This window comes from Rhea pennata, chromosome 6 (genome assembly GCF_028389875.1).
Source record: "Rhea pennata isolate bPtePen1 chromosome 6, bPtePen1.pri, whole genome shotgun sequence".
Lineage (NCBI taxonomy): Eukaryota > Metazoa > Chordata > Aves > Rheiformes > Rheidae > Rhea > Rhea pennata.
The window spans coordinates 34341005-34364425 of NC_084668.1; the positions used below are offsets into that span (position 1 = coordinate 34341005).

At 36.1% G+C, this 23421-nt stretch overlaps 1 protein-coding gene across 3 annotated transcripts in view; it reads right to left on the reverse strand.

The window, feature by feature from the left end:
- Window positions 1–5289: 5289 nt before the first annotated feature.
- Window positions 5290–23421, reverse strand: part of ALS2 (alsin Rho guanine nucleotide exchange factor ALS2) — a 43983-nt gene continuing 25851 nt past the window's right edge. Inside the window, exons 20-35 of one of the 3 annotated variants that reach the window (XM_062578713.1) lie at window positions 23323–23388; window positions 21471–21569; window positions 20734–20898; window positions 18628–18739; window positions 18234–18311; window positions 17985–18115; window positions 15696–15863; window positions 14611–14728; window positions 13889–14046; window positions 13084–13206; window positions 12210–12386; window positions 11716–11761; window positions 9525–9586; window positions 8514–8663; window positions 8123–8219; window positions 5290–6754 (exon numbers count right to left, since the gene is read on the reverse strand). In XM_062578713.1, coding sequence (XP_062434697.1) covers window positions 6716–6754; window positions 8123–8219; window positions 8514–8663; window positions 9525–9586; window positions 11716–11761; window positions 12210–12386; window positions 13084–13206; window positions 13889–14046; window positions 14611–14728; window positions 15696–15863; window positions 17985–18115; window positions 18234–18311; window positions 18628–18739; window positions 20734–20898; window positions 21471–21569; window positions 23323–23388 — 1789 coding nt within the window. In that variant the 3' untranslated portion in view covers window positions 5290–6715. Of the gene's footprint in view, window positions 6755–8122; window positions 8220–8513; window positions 8664–9524; window positions 9587–11715; window positions 11762–12209; window positions 12387–13083; window positions 13207–13888; window positions 14047–14610; window positions 14729–15695; window positions 15864–17981; window positions 18116–18233; window positions 18312–18627; window positions 18740–20733; window positions 20899–21470; window positions 21570–23322; window positions 23389–23421 lie in introns of all 3 variants that reach the window. The other 2 variants (XM_062578712.1, XM_062578714.1) reach the window with 2 other exon arrangements.

Consider the following 23421-nt stretch of genomic DNA (forward strand, 5'->3'; position numbering starts at 1 on the left):
TATCCAAGCCACCCTGAACTTCCTGCATGGAAGATGATTTTGGAAGGCTTATTCGTGTAACTTTCCCCTTTCCCTCAAACTTCTATGACAATTTATCACTCAACTATAACATTTTCTTAGACTGAAAATGGAGAGAGTTTGCCAATCTGTTTCTTACAGTACAGAAGACAGTACAAGATTGTGTTGGAGAACTCACAAAACTGTTCTTTTACAGTTGCGAACAAATACGGGAACTACCCAGGGAGCACCATTTTCATTTTCTTTCATTTATTGCAGACTTGTGTTGTCTCATTGCTCCAGGCTTAGGAGAGAAGCCTGAGAGAAATTTATTCACCAAAGAATCAAGAATCCATATGTGTGAGATCTGAAGCAATCCAGCATCTTTCTTGCATCCTAGTTGATCCAACTTCAAATTAAATTTGATACAAATTTCAGGATATTGTCATGATTGCCATTATCGTAAGATTACTCATGAAAACCTAAATATTTAAACTGATCACTCAGGAGCAGATTCATACTCTAAATTTAGAGTAAGAACTCTAATACCAGATATTTGAGCATCTTGGCCAAAACTGAACAATAGCGTGACAGTATGTGGACAGTGAATGCCTTACCAGATTCTGTTAAATATATAGCTTAATCTTCTGGATTATTAAAGCAAAAAGGCAGCCATTTTCTTCCAGATTGTTCTGTAGACAGGAAGGAAAAAATTAGAAAGCACAAGCAGGAGATATATTATCTTGATCTGCTTATAAAAGCAAAACACATTACTGTCACTTTCACTGTACTACTAAATGCCTATTTTTAGAACATGCTTCCTCTTTTCTTGAATCTTCAAAAGGGAGAGGAGATAAGGAAAAAATTCATTCCCTTATCATCCCTTAGCTCAAACATTTTATTGTCAAGTATCTCTAATTCATCCCAAGTTCTCTACAGAACCCTCAATTATGTAGGTTATATAAATTCTAACCCAAAGATTGCTTTTAAAATTGATTTCTTCTTTCAAACAGTATCAAAATACAGTCTGATCTTCTCCAACTAATGCAACCTTTCTATTTCAGAGATATATTATATTGCATCATCATTTTTCCATTGAGAACAACTATTTTTCACATTTTATGAATGTAAAATTGAATCCTTCCAGATGCCCACAGGGGGTTTTTGAACAACAGTGCAATCATTTGATGTTTTTAATATTCTGAGTTCTGTTCCTTTAAGGGTTTGCCTTCCCCTGTGTTAAGCTTAGCTGATCTGCCTAATGATGGATTTAACAAAGGAGGTCATATAGATCTAGTCATGAATTCTTGTTTCTTAATTGCTGAAGACATTAGGAGTAGCGTAGTGCAGAAATCTTTATTGTAGAATGGTACAGACAAAGAGAGAGGAAACCTATGTTGGAAAACACATTCAAGACAGTGGCTCCTTGTTTTCACTGAGTATCAGTCATACTGAAACACAAATAACCCTAAGGTTCTGGAGCATCTCTTTAGCACAGGTGACCCCTCCCTGCCTTCTGGAAACAGAATTTGTAGCTGCAAATTCAGCTGCAGAAGCATTTATAGAAAACTATGTGATCTGAGAGTTTTGTCCTAAAAGGAAACTGTTTTTCTTAGAGTGTATCTTATAATCTGCATCTGAGAAACCTAATTTCTTAATGTTAATTCTAAAGCTCCTCCAGCTTTTAACTATGTTTTTTTTTCCAGGTTTTTCAAGCATTAAAGATAGCCTCTACCAACATCTGTCATTACCAGGTATGATAGCTGTTTGTTTTGTTTTTCCTTTAAATAGTCCACATAGACACACAAAAATGCACTCCTGAACAAGGCTCAGGGATTCAAAATGCAGATTACAGTTCTGTGATAAAGATCATGTGAAGACAAATGAAAGGTGAATATCCAAGTGCTTTGGATGTGCTACAAAAGAGCCAACTCCCATTTTAGGTTATATTTGGCATACTGAAAGCCCACATTTAAAAGTCACATCACATGTGAGTGTGCAAGCAATAAAGGATAAAAGGCATTCAGCACTCTTCTAACAACATGTCCTATTTAGGACTTCTGTTTTGCGTTAAATGAACTTGAGTAAGCCAGTTTTATGACTGAATTACATCAGTCTCCTCTTTTAGTCAGTGTGAAAGACATTTTGTCTTTGTACATTGACACGTAAGTGTTTTAATTAAAAAAGCAGCCCTAAACATAAGTGGAGTAACCTGACATTTTAAGCAAAGGCTGAGATCTGTCTTTTCAAACCATAGATCCTGCCATACATTATGGCAAGTCTGAAGTGGTATAGGTTAAAAACACTGAATAAGCCTTACACTGATACAAGTCACTGGGTAAACTTTGGATAACCACTTACATGCGTAAGGTTGCTGATGCAACAACATAAGCTATTACCATTTGCAATCAGATATACTCAATTATATGACTAATTCTGCCTCTCACTAAAACACAATCCTACAGCTCCACTGGGAGTGCCAATATCTTGTTTGCATGGGGGTTACACCACTTACATGTTACTTCCTAAAACAACATTCAGAAAAGAATGTGTATGCACCAAATTGGAGTTATGTGAGGCTGCCAGCATTACTGACTTACCCTACCATTTTCATTTCCAGCTGTTTACTGCCAACAGTTGGGGCTTCCAAAAACAAAACTGACAACACTAGCCATACAGCTGATTTGCAAACAATGTTCTAAATATTTCAACACAGGAATGGTTTGTTTTACAGTCCCATATCATCCTATCTTCTAGGTTATCCCTCACCATACAAGAACAGTCAGTTTCCTAAATTGCTTCTAACAGGAGTAGTTAGAAAAACGAATCTAGCTTTAGCAAAATGAGTCATTAATGCATAGAATCTGGCATTCAGAAGGAAGGAAAGAAATTCTCTTTTTAGCTCCTACTCTCATATCACATGTATCTCTAATATTTAGCTAATAGGAATTAAACAGACATCACAAGTTTAATCGGGGTTGCTGTAACTACAATAAACTAATTTCACAGTTGCATAGGGAAAAACATCTCTTTAGTACAATGGTTTCACTATAGAGCATATTGTCTTACCTGCAAATACTGCAGAATCCACTGGAAATTCGCCAAGACCTGAACATGGTGTAAAAGAATATTTGTAGGATGTTAGCAGAGCAAGTAACCTCACTGCCCTAGCTAATCTATGGACATCCTCTCCTTTCTAATCCCCAGAAACCTAACCTTAGAACTACTCACTACCAGGGAGAAGAGAATAAATCCCCTTAACCCTTTTCTTGCTTAAAAAGCCTACCTTAAGTTCTCTCATTTAAGCAGCTTGTTATTCTCAAAAACTTTCCCAGTGAATAGGACACTTAGCTCTTAGAGTCTCTCTTCAGTTACCAACTCTGCAATTAGGACAATACGTAATACTGCAACCTTGATCTTCTGCTGCTGATTACAGAATTTCTGCTACAGCACAAGAAATGCCTGGCTTTCAATTTTAGGGTGGCGGGGAGTGGGAGAGATTATAATAAATTATCAGAAATAACAGTCCCGCAGGTTAACTCATTTCTTGGTTAGCTACAGAAACACACAATCAAAGCTGCCCTGCACTGATTTCCAGATGCCTCACAGTCCACAAGTAGGTTATAAAGTAGAATCTGTGTCAGAAGCACATTTAATCCTAAAATTCTCTTCAGCTAACAGATGAGTTATATACCAGAAAGACCAAAAATAATCCAGCTCAGGCAGTCTGTTTTCATTAATCAGCAAGTTAAATTCATATGCTCTATCACTGCTTTTTGTAAGAGGTGGTGTATATAAAAAGGCAGATTGTTTTTGTTCTTTAGTTCTCAACTTCGTATCATTCGATCTGAAGTTAAATAAATATTGAAAAAAAGTTTTAAAATACAGAATTTAGGTGGCAGCATCCATACAGATGGAAATTTACAGGAGGCATAAACTTTAGAATTTTGGATAACATCCGCTAAAAATGTCAGATTTCATAAACTGCCACATTACATATGGCAGTCACCATTCACATTTCTAAATGTAGGCTAAAAAAAAAAAAAGTCAGATGGAAACACTGGCTTTAAAAGATCATAACTGAAATACAGAAATAGAAAATCCCATGATGAGCAAACAAAGCTAATACTAACTTGTCATTATAGTAAGGGGAAAAAAAAAAAAAAAAAAGGAATTCCAAGCAGATAAATCACTTACAAATTAGCATCCATCATGGTACGAGGCTCACACACATCCCGCCACTATTCTTTGATTCTTTGTCCTCTCTTGCCACCCGCCTCCAAAAAAAAAAAAAAATAGAGGTTTTGGAACTGCAGGTTCAGCAGAGGGAAGTTTTGCTTCTAATGTTACACAGAACTGCAATAGCTTGTTTTGTGACTGCTTTAAAGAATTAATATTGACTTCATTCATAAATCTGAAGAAACATTATACGCTGACCTGTTCTATATAAGTTACCTTGCATACTCTTAAAGCACCAAGATTATCAAGAAACCATGATCTTACTGTCTTCAACGCATGATACATATTCTGCTTCAAACTTATTTTTCAAAGGTAACAGGGGAGTTTTAAGCTTACCAATATGCAGCTGTCTGTCAGAATGTGTTTTTCTTCTCCCTCAACAGGGGACAAAAATACAACAAGTTCTATACTCCCTCAGTCTCCATGATATGAAGTTTCTTTGCTGCAACACTCCCCTTGGCACTCTCCTGGATAAATAACAATATTAGAAACATCTAAAAGAATGCTGATATCTTGGCTAAATAGGGAATGTATTCTGGGTTCACCAATATGTAAAATTTCCATGCTGTATGCACATTTTCACTTACTGCAGTATTTATTTGGATTTTTTCTTCTTACTATTTTTCTTTTTGTCCCTCAAGGTCCACGCATTAGTCTTCCAAAACCAAACCCCAGGTTTGTTTCGGTTTGGTTTCAGTTTTACTTACAAAAGATCAAGAAAGTCTCTTCAGTATCCTGTTTAAAGACTAGGCAAATACATTTAAGTATCCATTAACCTGGTATTTGTAAATAAAACATCATAATGAAACATCATAACTGTTTATAAACAACAATCTGACTCTTCAATTGGTTATATATATTTAAGAGGAACATTCACAGTAGATTAAAAAGAATTTGAGTTTCTGTTAAAGTCAACTTTCACCACTATTTTCAAGAAGAGTTTCAGCCTTCAAATGCTCATGCCCCATACAATTTTTTGGGGAAAAAAACAAAAAAAATCTTTTCCTACAAGGAAATCCCAAACAGAACCAAAGCTGGTACAGTACCCATCACCACTTTTTCTGCTTTAGTTTATTTTCATAAAAGAAATAGTAATGGTCTAGAACAGCTGTCTTTCATGCAATAACTAACCAAGCATGCGTTCTGCTCACAGTGAAATATTTGTAAACAGCCTTGCCAGAATTGCTTTCTCCTCTTCTCTAATAAAATTAATAATCTCAGAAAGAACAATTTTTTACTTTATTATGAAAATTGCTACATTACAGTCACTGTTCCCAACAGTATTTTGACATATGTTTCTTTAACCATTTAAGTGCCAATACACAAGCCATGATTATTTTTTCAAAATATGATTAGCATTAGCTATGGAAGTTTGAGATAACTTAAGCCATTATAACATTCAGTAATCAATTCCCCTCTGCCTTTTTTTTTTTTTTTTTTTTTTTGTGTCAGTCATGGTGAAGAAGAGCATCTACAATACCCAAGCAGTGTTATTGGTATAAACAAACAACCATAAACCACAGAAGAACGCACACACATACACAAAAAAACCTCCACTGAAATTACTTGTTCTCTGTATCTTCAAAAATGCAATGATAGACATTTTTCTTTGACACATAACTAACCGGCAAGTTACAGGCAAAAGTCTCAAACTTAATCCACTGTCAGTTTGTTGGAAAAACATATTCTCATTTTCCTATTACACAGGACTTTCTTCTTTTCTGAAGAAAGTGTTTATCCTTGGATCTCAGGGAACAAAGTTGAACACACTATGGATTTCAAGTATTTAATTCAGTGCCAAAATATGAACTAGTCAACGCCTTTTTTCATTAGCAGAAAGAGTAGTGAGTGCCTACATATTTGTAATTCTAGTAAATAGGCAAGTCTAACAATGTGAATATTTCCACAATAGCATATTATGACACTGCTTTCAGCAGTTCTGTTCAGCAGAAGATGCCTCAAAACCTTTACAGCAAAACACACTATGGGCTACTCATTATAAATACTATCATTGTCATTTTTCAACAAACATATATAGTAATAGCTTAATTCAGGAAGACTGGTTCTGTGGTGTAATTCACTCTTTAAACATCCCTGTTGACAAACCAGTAATAATAAAGACAAACCTATTTTAGAAGCTACATGACCCAGATTTTCATATGTACTCTATGCCTTTTTGACGTACTGTTAATTTAAAAGGAATAAATAATTTTTCTGTTAGAGTCATTTCTTCTCAGAAAGTGCTTGGCAAATCAAATTCCATTATCGCTATCTTCATCATCTCTTCATAGCTAGCCTCCAGCTGCAATTCTCCAATTTTAAAGTTCAAAAGTAGTAAAAACAGAATGTGTTCATCTGTAACAAAACATCTGTAACTTCAGAGTATTTTCATGTCTGTAGTGTTATTTCAGGGAAGAAAGTGAGTATTAATGAAGTTCCACTCCGTAGATTATCCCAGAGTCAGGTCATAAATGATGGTCTAAGTAAGTTTCTCATGTTGAATCTGGTAGTAACATGCCTGAATTAAAACAAAGTTCAGTTTAGCACATATGCCAGTTTTAAGGAATCTGATAAAGTACCATACACAAATAGGTTGAACTTTTTCTATCCAAGAAAATAGGCTTTCTGCAAGCAGTGACAGTGACATTGCAACACATGAGAATCTTATGATATGTAAACAACAAAAAACCCAGGAGCTTTCAATAACAAATTATGTCTAACTCTTTATGAAGTGAGATAGCACAATTTGAGACTCCAAACACTTTGGTTCCCAGCTTTGGCAAGATGTACACTTTCTTGCTCACAAGTCTTTTGCCCTCTGATAGAAGGGCTCAAAAATGAAAATATTTTCTCACAGAACAAAGAAGCAAGGATTAAGAGTTTCAAAAGCACTCTGATACCAAAAAGCAAAGACTTCTATCACCTGGATAAATACTTTGACCATAACTTTCACAGCTGACCTGCTGCTGCTGATAGCTATTCACTCCTTAATGCCAGTTCTGTATGACTTGAATCAGTAGTGGCCAGAAACTTAACACAAACATTTCAGGAAATATTTGTACTTGGACAAAATAAGATTCAGCTCTTACTAAATAAAAATATTATTTTGAGAAAGTTCAACTCAGATCTTCCCTTCTTGTAGCATTATAAAAATAACAGGTGGGAAAAAAACCCAGATACATTCCCAGTTTTCACAGACCAAAAAACACAACCACGTTCTTCTAGCTGCTCAGCATGCAATTTTTACTTAAAGTATTTTCAGGTTATCTCCCTTCCTCCCACCTCTGCCTCAATAAAAAAATAAAACCACAACTGACTTGTCTAAACCCAATTGTCTGGAACAATTTTGATGAAACAAGACAACATCCTACTATTACAGAGGTCTTTGGCATACAATGGGATTTTCACCTCAACAGAGATCTCTCTCTCTTCTCCCATACTTAGAAGAAGTACTAGAAAAATACTAACTAGAATATAGAGATTGACAAAGGAATCTTTTTTTTGGGGGGGGGGAGGGGGGAATTGAATTCTTGATGCATCTTGATGTAATGTCAGACAAACATCATTAGTCACTCAAGAGAAGCACTTCATTCCAATTTTTATAACAGAATTAAAATTTGTTAAGTTGCAGGAGAAAGACAAGACAAGTGAGCACAGCAAAACAGTCAGCCATCAGTATTGCTTTTACATTTACATATTGCATCATTTTATTAGTAGTTTTCATAAATACTAGGCTACGCTAAGCTCTAAGTTAAGTTTTCTTGCTCCTAATAGCTAAAAACATTGATTAAAATTGTCAAGGAAGTTATAACTTACTGTTTGTAACATTGTCTTAACCTGATGAATTCTCCAAAGAGTTTTTAATAACCCTGAATGATTCTCATACCTTCAAGGTAGTGAACATGATGCCTTGTTCCCCGTGCTGAAGATAAGGATCCATTAAGTCTTCAATTAAGTGTACTTCAGACCCCAAATTCCTTATCCTGTCACATGTGGGAGAGGGAGAGGGAAAGAATAGGGTGAAGAAAGATACCATTAAAATCTGTCCTCAAGTGCTCCACAAGAATCATGCTTTTTCCTAATTTCATTCTGAGGTTACAATCATTGCAGTTTTAATTCTAAAATTTATTCAAGCCCAAAGCAAAAAGTCAAAATGGAAAATGTGAAGTTACAAAAAGCTAAAAATTAGTCTGATAATGAGAAGCAGGAAAGCTTAACATGGGTGTACCCACACCGCCTATGCCCTACTTAGGTATGATGCTACTCTTAGTACCTACCTGGCTCGTAGCACCACATAGAGAAAAACGGGAAATAAGTCATCCATAGACCACAGGAAATCTTCCTGAAGAGACTCAAGTACATTCTGAGAGATCTCTTCAAAAGTTTGTTGGATCACCTTCAATTTGTCAGCTGGGGTAAAGGTAGTACTATTTGGAGAGCAAAACCGAAACAGGGTAATAAGTGAGAAGTTGTTTTTTCAGATTAACAGCTCCCTTCCTCCCACCTCCATTAAAAAAACAAAAAAAAAGAAAAAGGAAAAAAAAAGAACAGAAAACCACACAACTGACTTGTCTAAACTCAGTTGTCTGGAATAGTTTCGATGAAACAATACAACCTCTTACCATCACAGAAGTCTTTGGTGTACATTGTGAGTATTTGCTTCTAAATTAAGATGACAAGCTGCTAGTTAGTTTTTTTAATTTCTACCCCCTTTGCCCCCCAAAGGTAAGCCCACAGATCATTCATACCACATAAGTCACAGCTGCCAAAGCCATGTAGCACCCCAAGCTATAATTGCTGGGTCAAGGGTTTTATTTGCACTATTACAAACAAGACAGCCTTCACAGCTTTGCACTATTTTTACAAATTGATGGGGGTGGAGAAGAGGCCTTTCTAAAATCCTTTTGATTTCCATTTAAGTTCTTACAGCAGAATTCCTTTTATCAATTAACAGATATGAAAAGCTTCTCACAAATATGTTTTTGTCTTAATCATTTTTTTTTTAAAAAAATCACCTGTAGATCTGACTAGATATCCTTTCACTTTTAATTCTAAATGGCATCCTCTGTACATGCCTCAAACTGTCCCATTTATTAGGCTGTACTTTTCTCACTAGGAGAATTTGGTATCATTTCCTGTAGGAACTCTGAAACTTCTACCTGACCTCTCTTACCAAAACGAATGAGGAAAAAAAAAAAGACAATAAAGGATCACAGTCAAATAAATTAGACAAATACCACTGTAGCAGGAACTGGAAAACATTAAAAAGACCAACTTCAGAGGATTACCTGATTTGCTGTAAACATTCAACCGCAGAAGCAAAGCAGGCATCTTTTGTATTTGGTGATACCTATGCAATGAAGAGAAGTTTTATCATTCAAGTTCAAGCAATTTGAGAAAAAAAAAAAAGAAAGAAAAGAAGAAGAACACGAAACAAAACCCCCAAATTCCCAAAGACTATTCAGGACAAGAAAAAAATGCAGCTACTGTAGCACTAGTATAAGGGGCCCCTCCCACATTTCTACTGTAGCTAGGAGCTAAAACCATCCAAAAATCTGCCTATATATAATTTGTAAGAGTTTTGCTTAAAATTCGGGAAATGCTGTACTGAATAAATCAATATGCTACAAAGGTCATTTATGTTTTCAGATACCTTCCAAGTCAAGGAAGATGGAGAACCTTTGGAGCCTACAAAAGCCAGACCAATCAATACTCAACACGGACTTGGGTTTGGAGCAAACAGAAAAGAACCAATACAAACGTTGTTAGCTTTTACCATGCATCTGAGCCTAAGTCTTTCTGGATGGGGGAGGGAGAGAATGGACAGATGAATGGGTGCAAAAGACCAAGAGAAATTGACAGAAATGAGGATATTTGACAGGGGAGAGAGGCAACAAATATGCTGTCTTGGTGTTCAATTGACAAATGACCCAGCAAAGAAGGTAAATGGTTGCAAAAACAAAATCCTATAACTGCATAACTCAGAATTCACATGCCACATAATACTTCAGTGGAAGGGCTCTACTATATATATATAAAAAAAAAATAAAATAAAAGACAAATGCTGAAAAACCTCAAACAGCTAGAAGGATTTTACCTAGTACCTAAAAACATCAAAATCTGGAGTAACTCAAAGATGTTATTGCTGCAATTTGAAACATTTAAAGTCTGACCAGAAGTTTGCACCATGTCTTCTTAAATGAACCTTTGATACTGAAGTGTCCCAATGCTTATGATTTGGGAAACCAGGAACATATCCTGCTGAGAACCCATAGCCTTGGGGAGATCACTCTTGGCTTGGATTATTGTTACAATCTTGTAACACTCCATCTCTGTTAAGGAATATCAGATTGCCTGTATCCAGGCAGCAGACTGAAGTGATCAGAATAAGCATCTTCAGGGTGATAGAAGCTTCAGAGAACACAGAGCTAGCACACAGACTGTTCCGCAACTATCTGGAAGAGCTTTTTCCAGGGCTGTGGAACATGCACAGAAACCAATCCTCCCCCCCCCCCAAAAAAAAAACCACAAACCCAAACCAAAATAAACAACAAAAAAACCCACCTCTACCACACACACCAGAACTGAAAAAAGAGATGCTGAACTGTTTGAAGAGAACAAAGTCCTCTATTAAGTCAAAGCAGTTCTGTCTGAGTATATATATTCACACTGCATTCACCAGAAGCCTTTAACCTTGCACTGAAAAGACTGAATTCTAGTGCAAAACAGCTTGGTTGCTCTCGCAGAGTCAGAACACAAAGCAAATTAATCTGCAAGTGTCTGACGTACAAAGATTTGCTCACAATGAATACACATAAAACCAGCAACCAGTCTGATGAAAGCCATGCTTCCAATCATTACAGACCTTGCCTAAGCCACAGTTATAAATAGGTAAGAGGTAATCTGAATATAAGAGGATCTAAATGATCATAAAAAAAAGAAAATCTCAAATAAAATACTCATTGCAGGCATGATTTAAAGAAAAAAAATTGTTAAACGTTATGATTACTAAACCATTATTACTGGAGCACAGAGACTGGGAACTACAGTACAACTACTGTTCAAGAACACTGTTCTGCCACTTTCAGCAAGATGATAATAAAGAACAAAAAACAGTACAATTCTCTTAATCAGGAAGTGTACCATGGTACAAGTCTTCTGATCAAGCTTCTTGAGAATTACCTTGACAGCTGTTTATTTTCACATTTTTGCATAATTATAGAACAAAATGGTTACAGACTAATTTATTACTAGACTAACAGCACACAAAAGTCAATGACAAAAGCTGGATTCACAGTTATTTTAAGAAACTATATGTGGTTTTTAAGTAGCAGAAAAAGTGCAAGGAAGCAAGGCAGCACAGCATCTTTTCAGCAAAGGTTGTTCAAAAAAAATTCCTGTGTTACTTCTTCATGCTCTCAAGCTTCTGCAAAAAGCACTAGGTAAAGTACATTCTAAGTCAAGGCCCAATGAACATACCTTTCTAATATCTCCAAGGATGGATACAGTTTCTGGCCAAAATTTCCTGCAAGAAACCCAAAATCTTCTATTGAGAGAACAGAGATTGTACTACTATTAAAGCATTATTCACCTTATAAAATTAACTGATCAACATGTTCTGCTAAAATAGAACAGTTACCACCACAGGATTAACTACACCTAGTACAAATAGTTAAAAGATAGCATAATTTGAGATGTCTCCCTTAAAAAATCAGTATCACTGCAGAACCTTTTCCTTTTCTTTCTTTTCTTCTTTTCTTTTCTTTCTTTCTTTCTTCCTTCCTTCCTTTTTTTTTTTTTTTTTTTTTTGAAGAGGGAAGTTTGGATTTATTCTAAACCACACTAACTGGCATGCAGTTTAGATACAACTTAATTATCAAGGAATCCTAGGGATTTGTTTTTTAGATACGCTTTTTATAATTACGTTCCAAAATCTTTTTCTAGCTTTTGTTTTATTGTGGAAGTATACTCACGCCTGCACCCCAAGAAAACTTAGAAGAGCTGTATCAGTCTGTTTGTTCAGACGTAAAACACATTCCCAGTAAATATCTTCCTCGCGTTCATTGTCTAAGGCATACAACATAAACAGAGGAGGGTAGAGTCGTGGCAATAATACAGGTAGCAGTAAGCCAAAACTGGTTACAACGTAGCTGTTAAACAAACAAACACACACAATCATTTACACAAGTAGAATTAAGATCAGTGATTGAAACAGATATTTATTATGAGTGCATTCTATGAGTGAAAAGAATATTACAAGGATGTACAAAATCAACCAAGTATTATCTGTGTTAAGACCTATCAGATATAGTTTTTAAAATGGACGATTGTTTTTCTGATCAGTATAATGTAAAATCTGCATATTATATTAATGTTCAAGTTTTACCTGCATCTTCAAGCTAATCAAGGGTGGTCATTTAGTCTGCACTCTGAGCCATTCTACTGATTCTTACCTTTAGAGCATAAACTAGAAAACAGGCTAAAACCCAGTAAGTTACCTAACCTAGCATCACATACACATGCTGCACTTCATAAAGTTAGTAGGTGCTTGGCACAAAGCTGTCATGTTAACAGGGAAAGCTGAACTCATGGTGCCTATTAAAACCACCTGCAAACGATTGACAGATCATGGATTTAAATACACAAACACTGCACAGAACAGTACAAGCAAAGGGATGAAATGCTTAATGCAATCATATGGACATTTGCACATCAGAATCTGTCATCAAAACCAAAGAGGAAAAAATAAAATCTGATGGTAACTTTTTTTCTGGTAAAGGGGAATTCTGAGAAAGAACCCTGAACAGAAAATGAGGTCCTCTTAGTTCAGTTTTCTCCTCTACTTACCCTGGTTCAGGAGATTCTGATCTGGAATCAGATTTCCCACTGCAGAATGATCGCTTTCCCTTTGTCGCAGTCACTGGAAATGGAATTGTGCTGCCCTCTTCTGGAAGATCAGGAAACAAGAACCTAAATGGTAACACACAGGATAACACATGATTTCATTTCAAAAAGTTTCTACAGATCACTGGAGCTCAGCCGGCAGGACTGGACTGACATAAAAGTCAGCAGAAATAACACATCACAGAATAAGAGAGCATAGACAACAGATGTACAGTACAATCCATTTGAGATAAAACTTATAAAGACAGTACTCTCCAGTGTCAAAGATACATTTTCTACCCTGACATTATCTCTCTCTGGACAAGGCTTCTGATGGCTGCTAATTAGGATCCTGTCAATCAAAGCAGAAATATGCCAATGACAGCTGCAATTGCTCTCAAGAATCTAAGCAAACACTTCATATCAACATGGATGAGGCAGAAAGAACTCTAACGGAGTACACTCTAGTTCCCCTTCTGCACTATTCTTCCATATCCTTCCAAGTTGGAAACTCACATTCAAGATGAGTTCTCTATAGTCATATTTTAAGATATTACATAAGATGTGATTCACTGTAATGACAGTTTTATGTTATTTTATTTTTATTTTAAAAGAGAATTCTGAAGAGTGCTTAAAAAGGTTAAAGAAATACGATCAACTCCAAAACAGAGCTAGCACATTTGGACTACATAAACACTAAGTAGTTTCAGTGACTCAAGTATCTTTAATGATCCAGTCAGTTTGATGTGAAAATTTAGAGTATTATTACCTAACCAATTGGAAGATACGTTTGAGGTAGGACTTTATCTCTCTTACAGCCTCCTGCAGTAATCGTCGATTAGCTCCTACTCCAACATAGGTCATTCTGTAGACAGCTACTAGTGTCTCCACCAGCTTCCCCAAAGGATGGAGAGGAGTATCACAAGCCTGGGGTGAAAGACATTAATTTGCCAGTCAGATAGGTCAAGATAGGTAAGCTAAAGAAAAAAAGGATTTCAGGAGAGACAGGTCAAAGGTCCAACAACAGACACGAAAACACATTACAAATGCATCACACAAATTGGTTAATTTTAGCAAATGGCTGATTTGGACTATTAAATTTATATGGTATTAGCTGAACAGTATGCAAGCAGTAGAAGAACTTGTGCTAATATATGGACAAATTATCTGTCCAGTTCTATTAAAAATAACATGCAATAATCTGCCAGCACTTCAAAATGCTCTGCTGGGATCCAATGCATAAGAAAAAAACAGTAACTAAGTAAAAGTTGTATTAACGAAACACCCATTAGGTATATAATGATTTTAGTGGGTCAGGCTCAAATTCAAGGAATCAGGAGGTTATGAGCAAAAATGAACGAACTCAACTTGGACTATAAATATGAAATATGGATGTGATTCAAGAAAAGCTATTACACAAGTATAACAACCCAAATGAGCTCAACATCATGTCTTACCACAAGCTACAGGAGCATTAGATAGTCACAATACCTTTATCAAGTATTTTTTGATATTTTCATATTTTTCCAGGGTGAAGGCACCAATGTGTTGTGGAATGAACTCCAAGCTTTCCAGTGTCTGAGTATGTGAACGACTCAATAATTCTGGGCTGCAGTTATACAAAGCACAAAGACATCAAGTGTTATTCATCAGACACAGTAGGAACAAATGTGAAGATAAGTATCGAAGACACCTCAAGAAAGTTATCAGCCTTAAAAGAAAAATGGAGAGTAAGGGGGAAAAAACCACACAGGAAACAATTCCATTCACTGGTTCTCTTAACCTTTCCAGTTCTGATAGAATTCTTCAGTCTAAACTTCTTCACTCCTCCCACATCTCTTGCAGAAGATTTCTTCATCGTTACTTCAGCAGAACAGAAGCTGAAACAATACTGTGGAAATATTCACCCACAGACCCATTTCTGCTCAAAATCCCAACCTTTACAAACTCACGAACATGTAAAGCATTATGCCCACTCTAACAGACATGTAGGAAACATCAGGATCTTGTCACTATCCATTTCCCGGCACTCAGCAGAATCAAAGTCACATCATCATTTTTACTGTGGCTTTCTTGTTAAAAGTTGCCTTTCTGCATTAATCCCCTGATCCTGCCTACTCTTACTAAAAAGTAGCTTTCTCAATTTGCATAGTCAGGTTTGCTGAATGAACCTTTCCTGCAACATTCTGAGCAGGCTTTCTATATCCTTTTTTCTTGTTAAAGGCTTCTAAATCTCAAGGGAAAGTTTCTTTTCTAACGAACCTTTTTTTCCCACCATTTAAGTTTTCAGAAATACAATCTCTCCCTTCCAAGTTTCTTTCCAAATTCTCCAACTCCCTGTGTCATCCAGTACTCTTTATTTCACTGTATTTTCTTGATTTTCTGCACTGATTTGGATTATAGAGATTGAACGTTCCCTTACTGGAAAGCCAGACACAGTGGCGTACTTAAACAAGAAAAAAAATCTAATAATAATCAGCTAGCACCTCACACATACACACTACTTAATGTTAAACATTGATTGTAACAACTGATCCTAATCTTCATCTTGGTGACTATCTTCTCCAGGAACCCACCTGTCTTTGTGTTGCCGTCGGTTGGTGGTCAGGGCCACCGCAATGTTGTCCCAAGCCTTCCATCTATCCCCCTGGCCTGGGCTGTCACAGCCCAGCTGGCTCCAGCACTCTTCAAATACAGCCTTCCACTTCTCATCAGGAGATACTGCGAGGGTCCCAAGTTTCCGCCTAATAAAATCACCAGTTACTCCTTCAAATTAGTCTGGGAACACATTCCGCTGTGAAAGCCCCCCATGCCTAATATCAGTCTAATACACTGTACTATCTCACCAAATGCCAGTATACCTAATGCCATTTATTGTGAAGTATTAGACTAGGCAGTGTTTAGGTTCTTTTTCAGTGACAAGCTATCTAATGAATGGCTTGACTTTCAATACCTTTTAGGAACTAACACAGCTTATATTTACCTCTCTTTTTTTCTCCTTGCCAAGGAACAGCCTCAGAATGTGCATTTATCTATGTACCACATTATAATGTTACAAGATTAAGATGCTTCTATTACTTACATAAAGGAACAACTATGAACCTTATCTAGACACAAGTCAATCTGACTCTCTTGTAGCCTTCCAGGAAACAGTTTGTTCTAAACAGGAAAAGCACTGCTTCGATTTCCAAGAAAACAGGACATACTGCAGTTGACTGGGCTTATGTTTATCGGGGTATTCATCCAGATGGCTTAGGACACATTCACATAAGGACATAGTACAAAAACATACAAAATACTCTACCATTTTGAAATGTGCAAATAGCACAGCTACATAGATAAACAGCAGGAATGGATATGTAACTTCTGGACCTAAAGTGATACCTACAGATGATGTATCACATCTTAGAGTGCTGGTAAACAGCAAAAACAACTTGGGTATCTTTTCACTGAGAGCCAATGCTCAGGGAAAAGATCCTCTATAGCCCAAGAGAAAATAAGAATTGTTGCTCTCCATACATACTGGACATATCATGAAATCCAGAGCTTTAAAATGCTTCCATAAAACAAACAGATGTTGCCCACAGTTAACAGTTCTATCCAGATTTAGACTTAAAACATCACAGAAATTGTCAGATCTTTCATTAATTTCTTTTAATCCTATTTGAGATGGGAACTAGTAATACTGATATTCCCCACGATTCTATTTTCATACGGCAGAAGCAAGCACTAATCCTTTATACAAATTATCCCTGGTTTTCAACTTCAAGGGAGCCTGAAAAAGGTGGATGAAGCCCTTATTTCACAAGCAATCTTCACAAATACATACATACATTTATTCATAGACTCCCTACTGGGGTAAAAAACAGACAGCTGCTAAAGTTGCAAATGTTCAGTTCAGCAGGGAGGCCTCCTTAACTGTGCATCCTGTTGTAGATGTCAGTGTCAAAAGAAATCAACTGTGAATATTTCAGGAAGCATACTGAGAAATAAGCTAGGTAAAATTATAAGAGTGCTTCCCATTTTAGTTTCTCTGAAATTTGAGAGTAAACTTTAATGGTATTGAATTCTGCACAACTATTATTACTTTTGAAGACCAGTATATTGTACTACCAAATACTGGAATTTCATTTACAGCTATTTTAAGGTTAAACTTAGATTTTCTTTTACACAAAGATATCTTAATTATGACTTAAATGAAGCAAATATAGTTTTTCCAGAGATAACTAAACAAACTGACCCCAATATATCCTCTGTCCAGTACAAATAATTTTATACATGCTTTCCAAAACTCTCTCTTCTAAGATGTTAAAACACTCTTGCTTACAATTCAAGAGATTCTTCTACTTCTTGCTTATGTGCTGTTTGAAACCAGTGTACTAAATAGCTAATTCTATTCAAATGCTAGTCAAGTGTTATTACATGACTATTATTAAATGAGTAGAAGTTACCAAATTAGCTAATGGAAGACAGTTTTGTGATAGCCTTTATCACTGAAGTATAACTTAATCTTTCCCTCAACTTCAAAAGTCATTAGCAGCTGTAAACAAGTTCAAACAGTCAGTTCATTTAAATAAAAATCTGAGACTGCTACAGGACAGTAGCAACATCTCAATTGTCCTGTAATTCTACGCTATGCCATTTGTCCATTCAAGGTGTAATAATGCTAGAAAATTATATAGAAGGTTTTTTGTTTCAATCTTAATTCTTAAGGGGGAAAGAACAGGCATGAAAAAAAAATCAGTGTTTTCAGAATGTCATTGGTTCTGTGGCAAAAATTTTAATTATTCTTTTCAAAAGATCAATAAGTATATTCAGAGATATTACTGAACCATATCAGAAATGTCTTATTCACCACTTACAACGCTTTAGGTTTGTCCTTTTCATTCTCATATAAGCTAGGTTTGAAGTAGGTTCCAGTGATTTTTATTCCAGATCCCCATTCTCCACTGAAGAGACCTTCAATATAATCTCCATTTGGCAAAGTTAGTGTTCCCTTGAGAGAAGATAAAAACTTAACTGAAATCCATTGAGAACAAAATTAAGAAAAAAAAAAAGAGTGTACATGCATTTGTTTAGACAGTAAGTTTCCAAATGATAATTGTAATGCCAACCTTTCCACTCAGAGTCCAGTTATCTGCAAATTCCCCTTCATAGACTGTATCATCCTCAGAAAGCAGAATTCCAGTCCCCTACAGAGAAAAAGATCAAGAACACCACAAAAAATACCAATTAACAGTGAAAGACAACCAGACTGTAGATCTAAAGATCACTGAAATACCTGTTACTAGTTCTTAGCAAATTATTATTTTTAAAAGAAACTTCTGCAGTAGCTATAGTAAAATAGAGCAGAGATTATAAAGGTGGTTTAAAGGAACAGGACAACAGAAAGTTAGAAGAACAAAAGGTTTATAGTCTAGTGTATACTATTTGTGTTGCTATTCATCTAGCCCAGAAAGCCACTCAGAGGACAAGTCACTATAGGATGAAACCCAGCATTCAACTAACCATCATTTTGTTGGTGCTGAAGGCTCCTTCGTAATACAGTCCAAACTGAGTAACCACAACACCATTTCCTTGGCAGAGATCATCTTGCCACATTCCCATATACTTTTCTCCTCTGAAGAATGAAGAAGGAATAATAGTCTAGTTAGTATACTACATTTGTATCCCTTCTTGCTTGGGCTTTCCTGTGATACTTGACCATAACACAATTCACTAGGAAAGAGTCATACAGCACTTATCTGTCAATCTAATTTCATTGGCATAATGGAATAAAAGACAACTCTTTGCAACAGAAAAGAGTGAATCCTTTCATGATTCCCTATATAATGACGACCTACTTGGTTCCCAATGTTGTCATGCCTGACCTTTTGAATGTACTATTAGAGCACAGAAGTTACAAGCAAACAAGCCATCTTGTAGAAAGTTTCTAGGTAACAGCTGAACAAAAATCATACCATAAAAATAGATTAGCTAAATAAAGGTTTCTCATATGTAAACATCTAGCTCTTTCAGACTACTACTTAGAATTATTTTGTTGCAAGTGTTAAGTCCACAGAGATCAGGTTAGAGTGTTTGAAACTAAATAGAAGACTCAGATCTTTTGAAACAATGTATCTTTCCAGTTGTCCTGAAAAAGGAGCTGGTGCTTCACCATCTACTGAATAAACAAAACCAATTTACCATAGGCTGACTTTGTTTTGAAAGGGAAATTAGTGACTCATTGAATAGAACTCTACTTACTATGGAACATTTTACTGTCAGTACATGAGAAAAGTTATGAATTATTCATTGCAAAGAGAGTAAGCCTAACAACAAATCTAACTTCAGGGGTATCTCCTAGCCATTTAGACCCATAACCTGGTTCTGCATGCCAGCTACACAGGTCTCTATTGAGCGAAGTCTTCTTAAAGAGACCAGATGTAGCATATTCATTTTCCAAGACGAAAATACAACAGTCATGCTTGCTTAAATGACTGGTTTGCAAATAAATGACTGGTCTGCAATAACAGAAAGTTTCAACGAGTTGCAACAATTCCTTCTTTGGCTCAGCCAAAGAAAAAGTGAAGAAAATTAATCCTTAGGCAATGAAGTTATGCATATACCCTACTCCTCTGAGGGCAGAAATAAATACGCGCTCATATTTAAGTCAGGAATAGAAAGCATCACACTTGTTTTTAGCCTAAGACAAACTGAAGAAACAGACATTTTCTTGGCAGGTCCAATCTCCTCCAGAATTGCTAAATATAGTGGCAACTTACTGGCATCAAAAAACCCCACACAATGCAAATGTACGTGGCAACATCTCTGCATTAGAATGCAAAAAACAATCCCCACCATATATTGAAACTAAATGCAAAACTGCAGTCAGCAAATAGCCAGGGATGATACAATAGGTCTGTTTTGGAAAATATTTTTTTCCTCAAGGCTTCTTGCTATTCTCCTTTATAAATTGGCTTTCAGTTTAAACAGTTTCTTCAGTACCCGCTGATAGCTCTCTTTTAAGGAGAAATCAGCATTGAATTGGTGACTGAAAAAAAAAACCCAGACTATTTATTTAGCTATGCTCAGGTAGCATCTACTATTTTGTGGAGTTCTGGCTCTTCAATCACCATTTCATTAGTCTGACCCCAAAAAAAGCAGCTTCCCCACCACTGCCAAAGTCAATGGGATGTCAGAACTTGGAACTGAAGTTTAACTAGTTCTTGTATGTGAAATCATTCAGTCTTATATTCCCAAGATAAGAAAACACTCCTCTCATGGCATTTTTAAAACATTCATCAGTAACACAGTATCCCCCAGTAAAATATCATATTCAGTGCCAGTTTTCAGGTAGAAATATGAAAGGAAATTAAGGTTTTCAAAACAAAACAAAAACAAAGAATCCCCACACCTCTGAAGCAAAACAGAACAAGCACACATTTACTCCAAGTACAGTACTAAAAAGCAACTCTAGACAGATTTAATCATCACCTCCTTCAACCCAGAAAGCCCAATACAATATTAGATGAAGAAATATGTAAGACATACTATTGGACTACTAAAGTCTTTTTCTACTATTTTTGCAATTGTGTATCATACAAATGTTTGAGGACTTAAGTGAAGCATTACCTTGTGATATCATCAAAAACTCCATAACCATTCTTCTTATCCATTGTCCACTGTCCAATGAACATACTGGGAGAGGAAGAGGTCAGCTTCCCACTGCGTAGCAGACCATGCCCATGACGCATGTTATTCTGAAAACACCCTTCATACACCTCACCAGTAGCATAGCTTTATTAAAAGACAGAATAAATAAGATTCCTAGAATGTTTTGTTTTCCTTTTTTTCCTTTTTTGTTTTTCTTTTTCTTTTTTTTTTTTTTTTTTTTAATTCCAGATTAGGAACCACACCAGGGCAGAAAAATAGATTAAAAGCATTTTGGGGATAAAAATAAGCAAAGTCTTTTGATGCTTTGCTGATTTAAAACCCACCTTCTCTCCTCAACAAGCAAGGCCATTAAGATGTTATCCTCATCTCTCAAAAGAAAAGACTACCCTTGTTATTGAAAGGTGGTAGCAACATTAGAATGGAGATTTGTAACAGACCACAGTGAAAGCATCATTGTGAGCACTCACTCAAAAGAAATGCAGAAAATAAGCCTACCTAACTATAATCACAGGTCTGGAAACACAAAAAGAAAGCTACATACAGGGGTTTGCCAAGTCACCAGCGTGCCAAATGATTAATGGAAATTTAGTGCTACTGAAAAGCAGTGCTGAAATTTCAAGGTTAGGTTTACACCTCCCTTAGATTCCATACTCCTCTCGTCTTCTGCAACCAGGGAAACAAATTCTATGCATTACCTGTAGACTCCATGCCCACACATTTTGCCTTCCTTCCAGTAACCCACATAATGGTCATCCTTATTCAAGGCTTTGTTTGGCACTCTGTATTCACCATACCTGCCAATGCATGAGAAGGGAACACAAGCAGGTATAATACTAACCCATTCCATCAAAACATAGAAACAGATACTTGTTACAAATTCATTCTGTGATCAGAACGGTCTATGTTGTTTTTAGTGCTTCTCTTCACTTACAACAGTTATGGATTTTATTATTTTTATTCTCTAAAAGAGAAAGCAGGAATTTCAGGATCACTACATCAGCAAAGCACGTGTTGCTTTTCTGTTTGTTTTTTTCCTGTTAAAAGCTATCCTCCCTCTCTTACACTGCAAGATTTTTCTCAGCTTTTGAAAGACTACAAGTCTCCTCACATCCTAAATCTGCTTCTATCTTGGTTGTCTTGCTGGATTTAAATTGTTGCTTTTTTCAAGTTTTGATAGTTCAATACACCTATGTTACGGGGAAAGACAAGAACATATACTGCCACAGAGAAAGTTAAAATAAAAAGCTTCCAATTATACTCAAACAGTGGCATAAAATTGCTCAGATTATCAGTATGCCAAGAAAGAATGACAACTACAACTTGTTTGTCTTAGTTTTTTGAAGAGACTAATCCACTGTTACGTAAGTGCTCCTGAGAGCATGCCTATCTAACACACTACTACTGTGGATTATTGAGAACACAGCACCCATGCCAAAATACAAGTATATGCATTTGATAATCCTAGTAATTACTGCTGAATACCAATCAGTTCATTTATGCTGGGAAATTCTTTGTAAAGTTTGTCTTCAACAGCCTTAACATCACCACTTTATGTACTAGTCACAAATGATCAAAAGCTCTGACCTGGTTTACGGTTTGACAAGTCCGTAACTAAGCCACATGTTAAAAAGCTGTCTGTAGCCTGACCACATTTCAATTTCCTCTCAAACTGAACACTTAAACTATTGCTAGAAGCCAACAGGACTCATCATATTTTTATCCTTCCCAGTGCAGATGCATCTGTTTAAAAAATTCATACAAAAATACTTCTGGAAAATTGTTAAGCTCTTGGCCTCAATAATGTCCTAAGACGACTTTTAGCAGTGAAATCCATGGATTAATTCAAGCTGTATAAAAAAAATAAGTTGCTTTAAAATAATCATTTCACAAGACAGCAAATTGTGAATTTCTGGGACTGAGTCATACTATTTTCAAAGTCCTCTATATTAGTTTATCTTACTCAACAGGATCATTTTCTTTCCATCACCCCAACCCTCAGCCTCCATTCTCAAGGTTTTTTTGCATGCACCTCCTTTTAATATTTTCAGCAAAGAGAACATTAGGAAAGGTGCATCACTACATTATAGGAAAGGCATTGCGCTTTCCAGGAAGGTAAATAAAATACAGATACTGGACCTTTTTAAATAATAGTGGACACAAAGAAAGTTAATAGCTAACCATATAGAGGAAAGTTGACTCTAGACTTCTGTTAGAAATTTACACTCTTCTCCCCATTCCTCTCTCCTTGACTGTTTTACCATTCCCTCCTTCTATTGTGCAGCTGATTAACCAAGTTAGTTTTACTTTTTATAAAAGGGCAAGTTTTAGCAAGTGAATCTGTGGTGAAGGTGAATATACCTCTGGATAAAGGACGGATTTTTCTATGTGTATCTATCTATATAGGTGGATAGATAACTACATTTTGTTCATGTGCATAACCCTGAATCAATGAGACTTATTGCAAAACCTTTAAAAACTTGTTTGTTTTCCTCCTATAGCAGATTTTATTTCTTCCCTCTGCCTCTGTAAGTAGTGAGTAGATCTTACCCATCCTCCAGTCCAGTTCGGAAAGTCCCGGAGTACATTCTGCCATCTGCCCACTTAAGGATTCCTCTGGAAAATACATAAAGCCATATGTATATACAC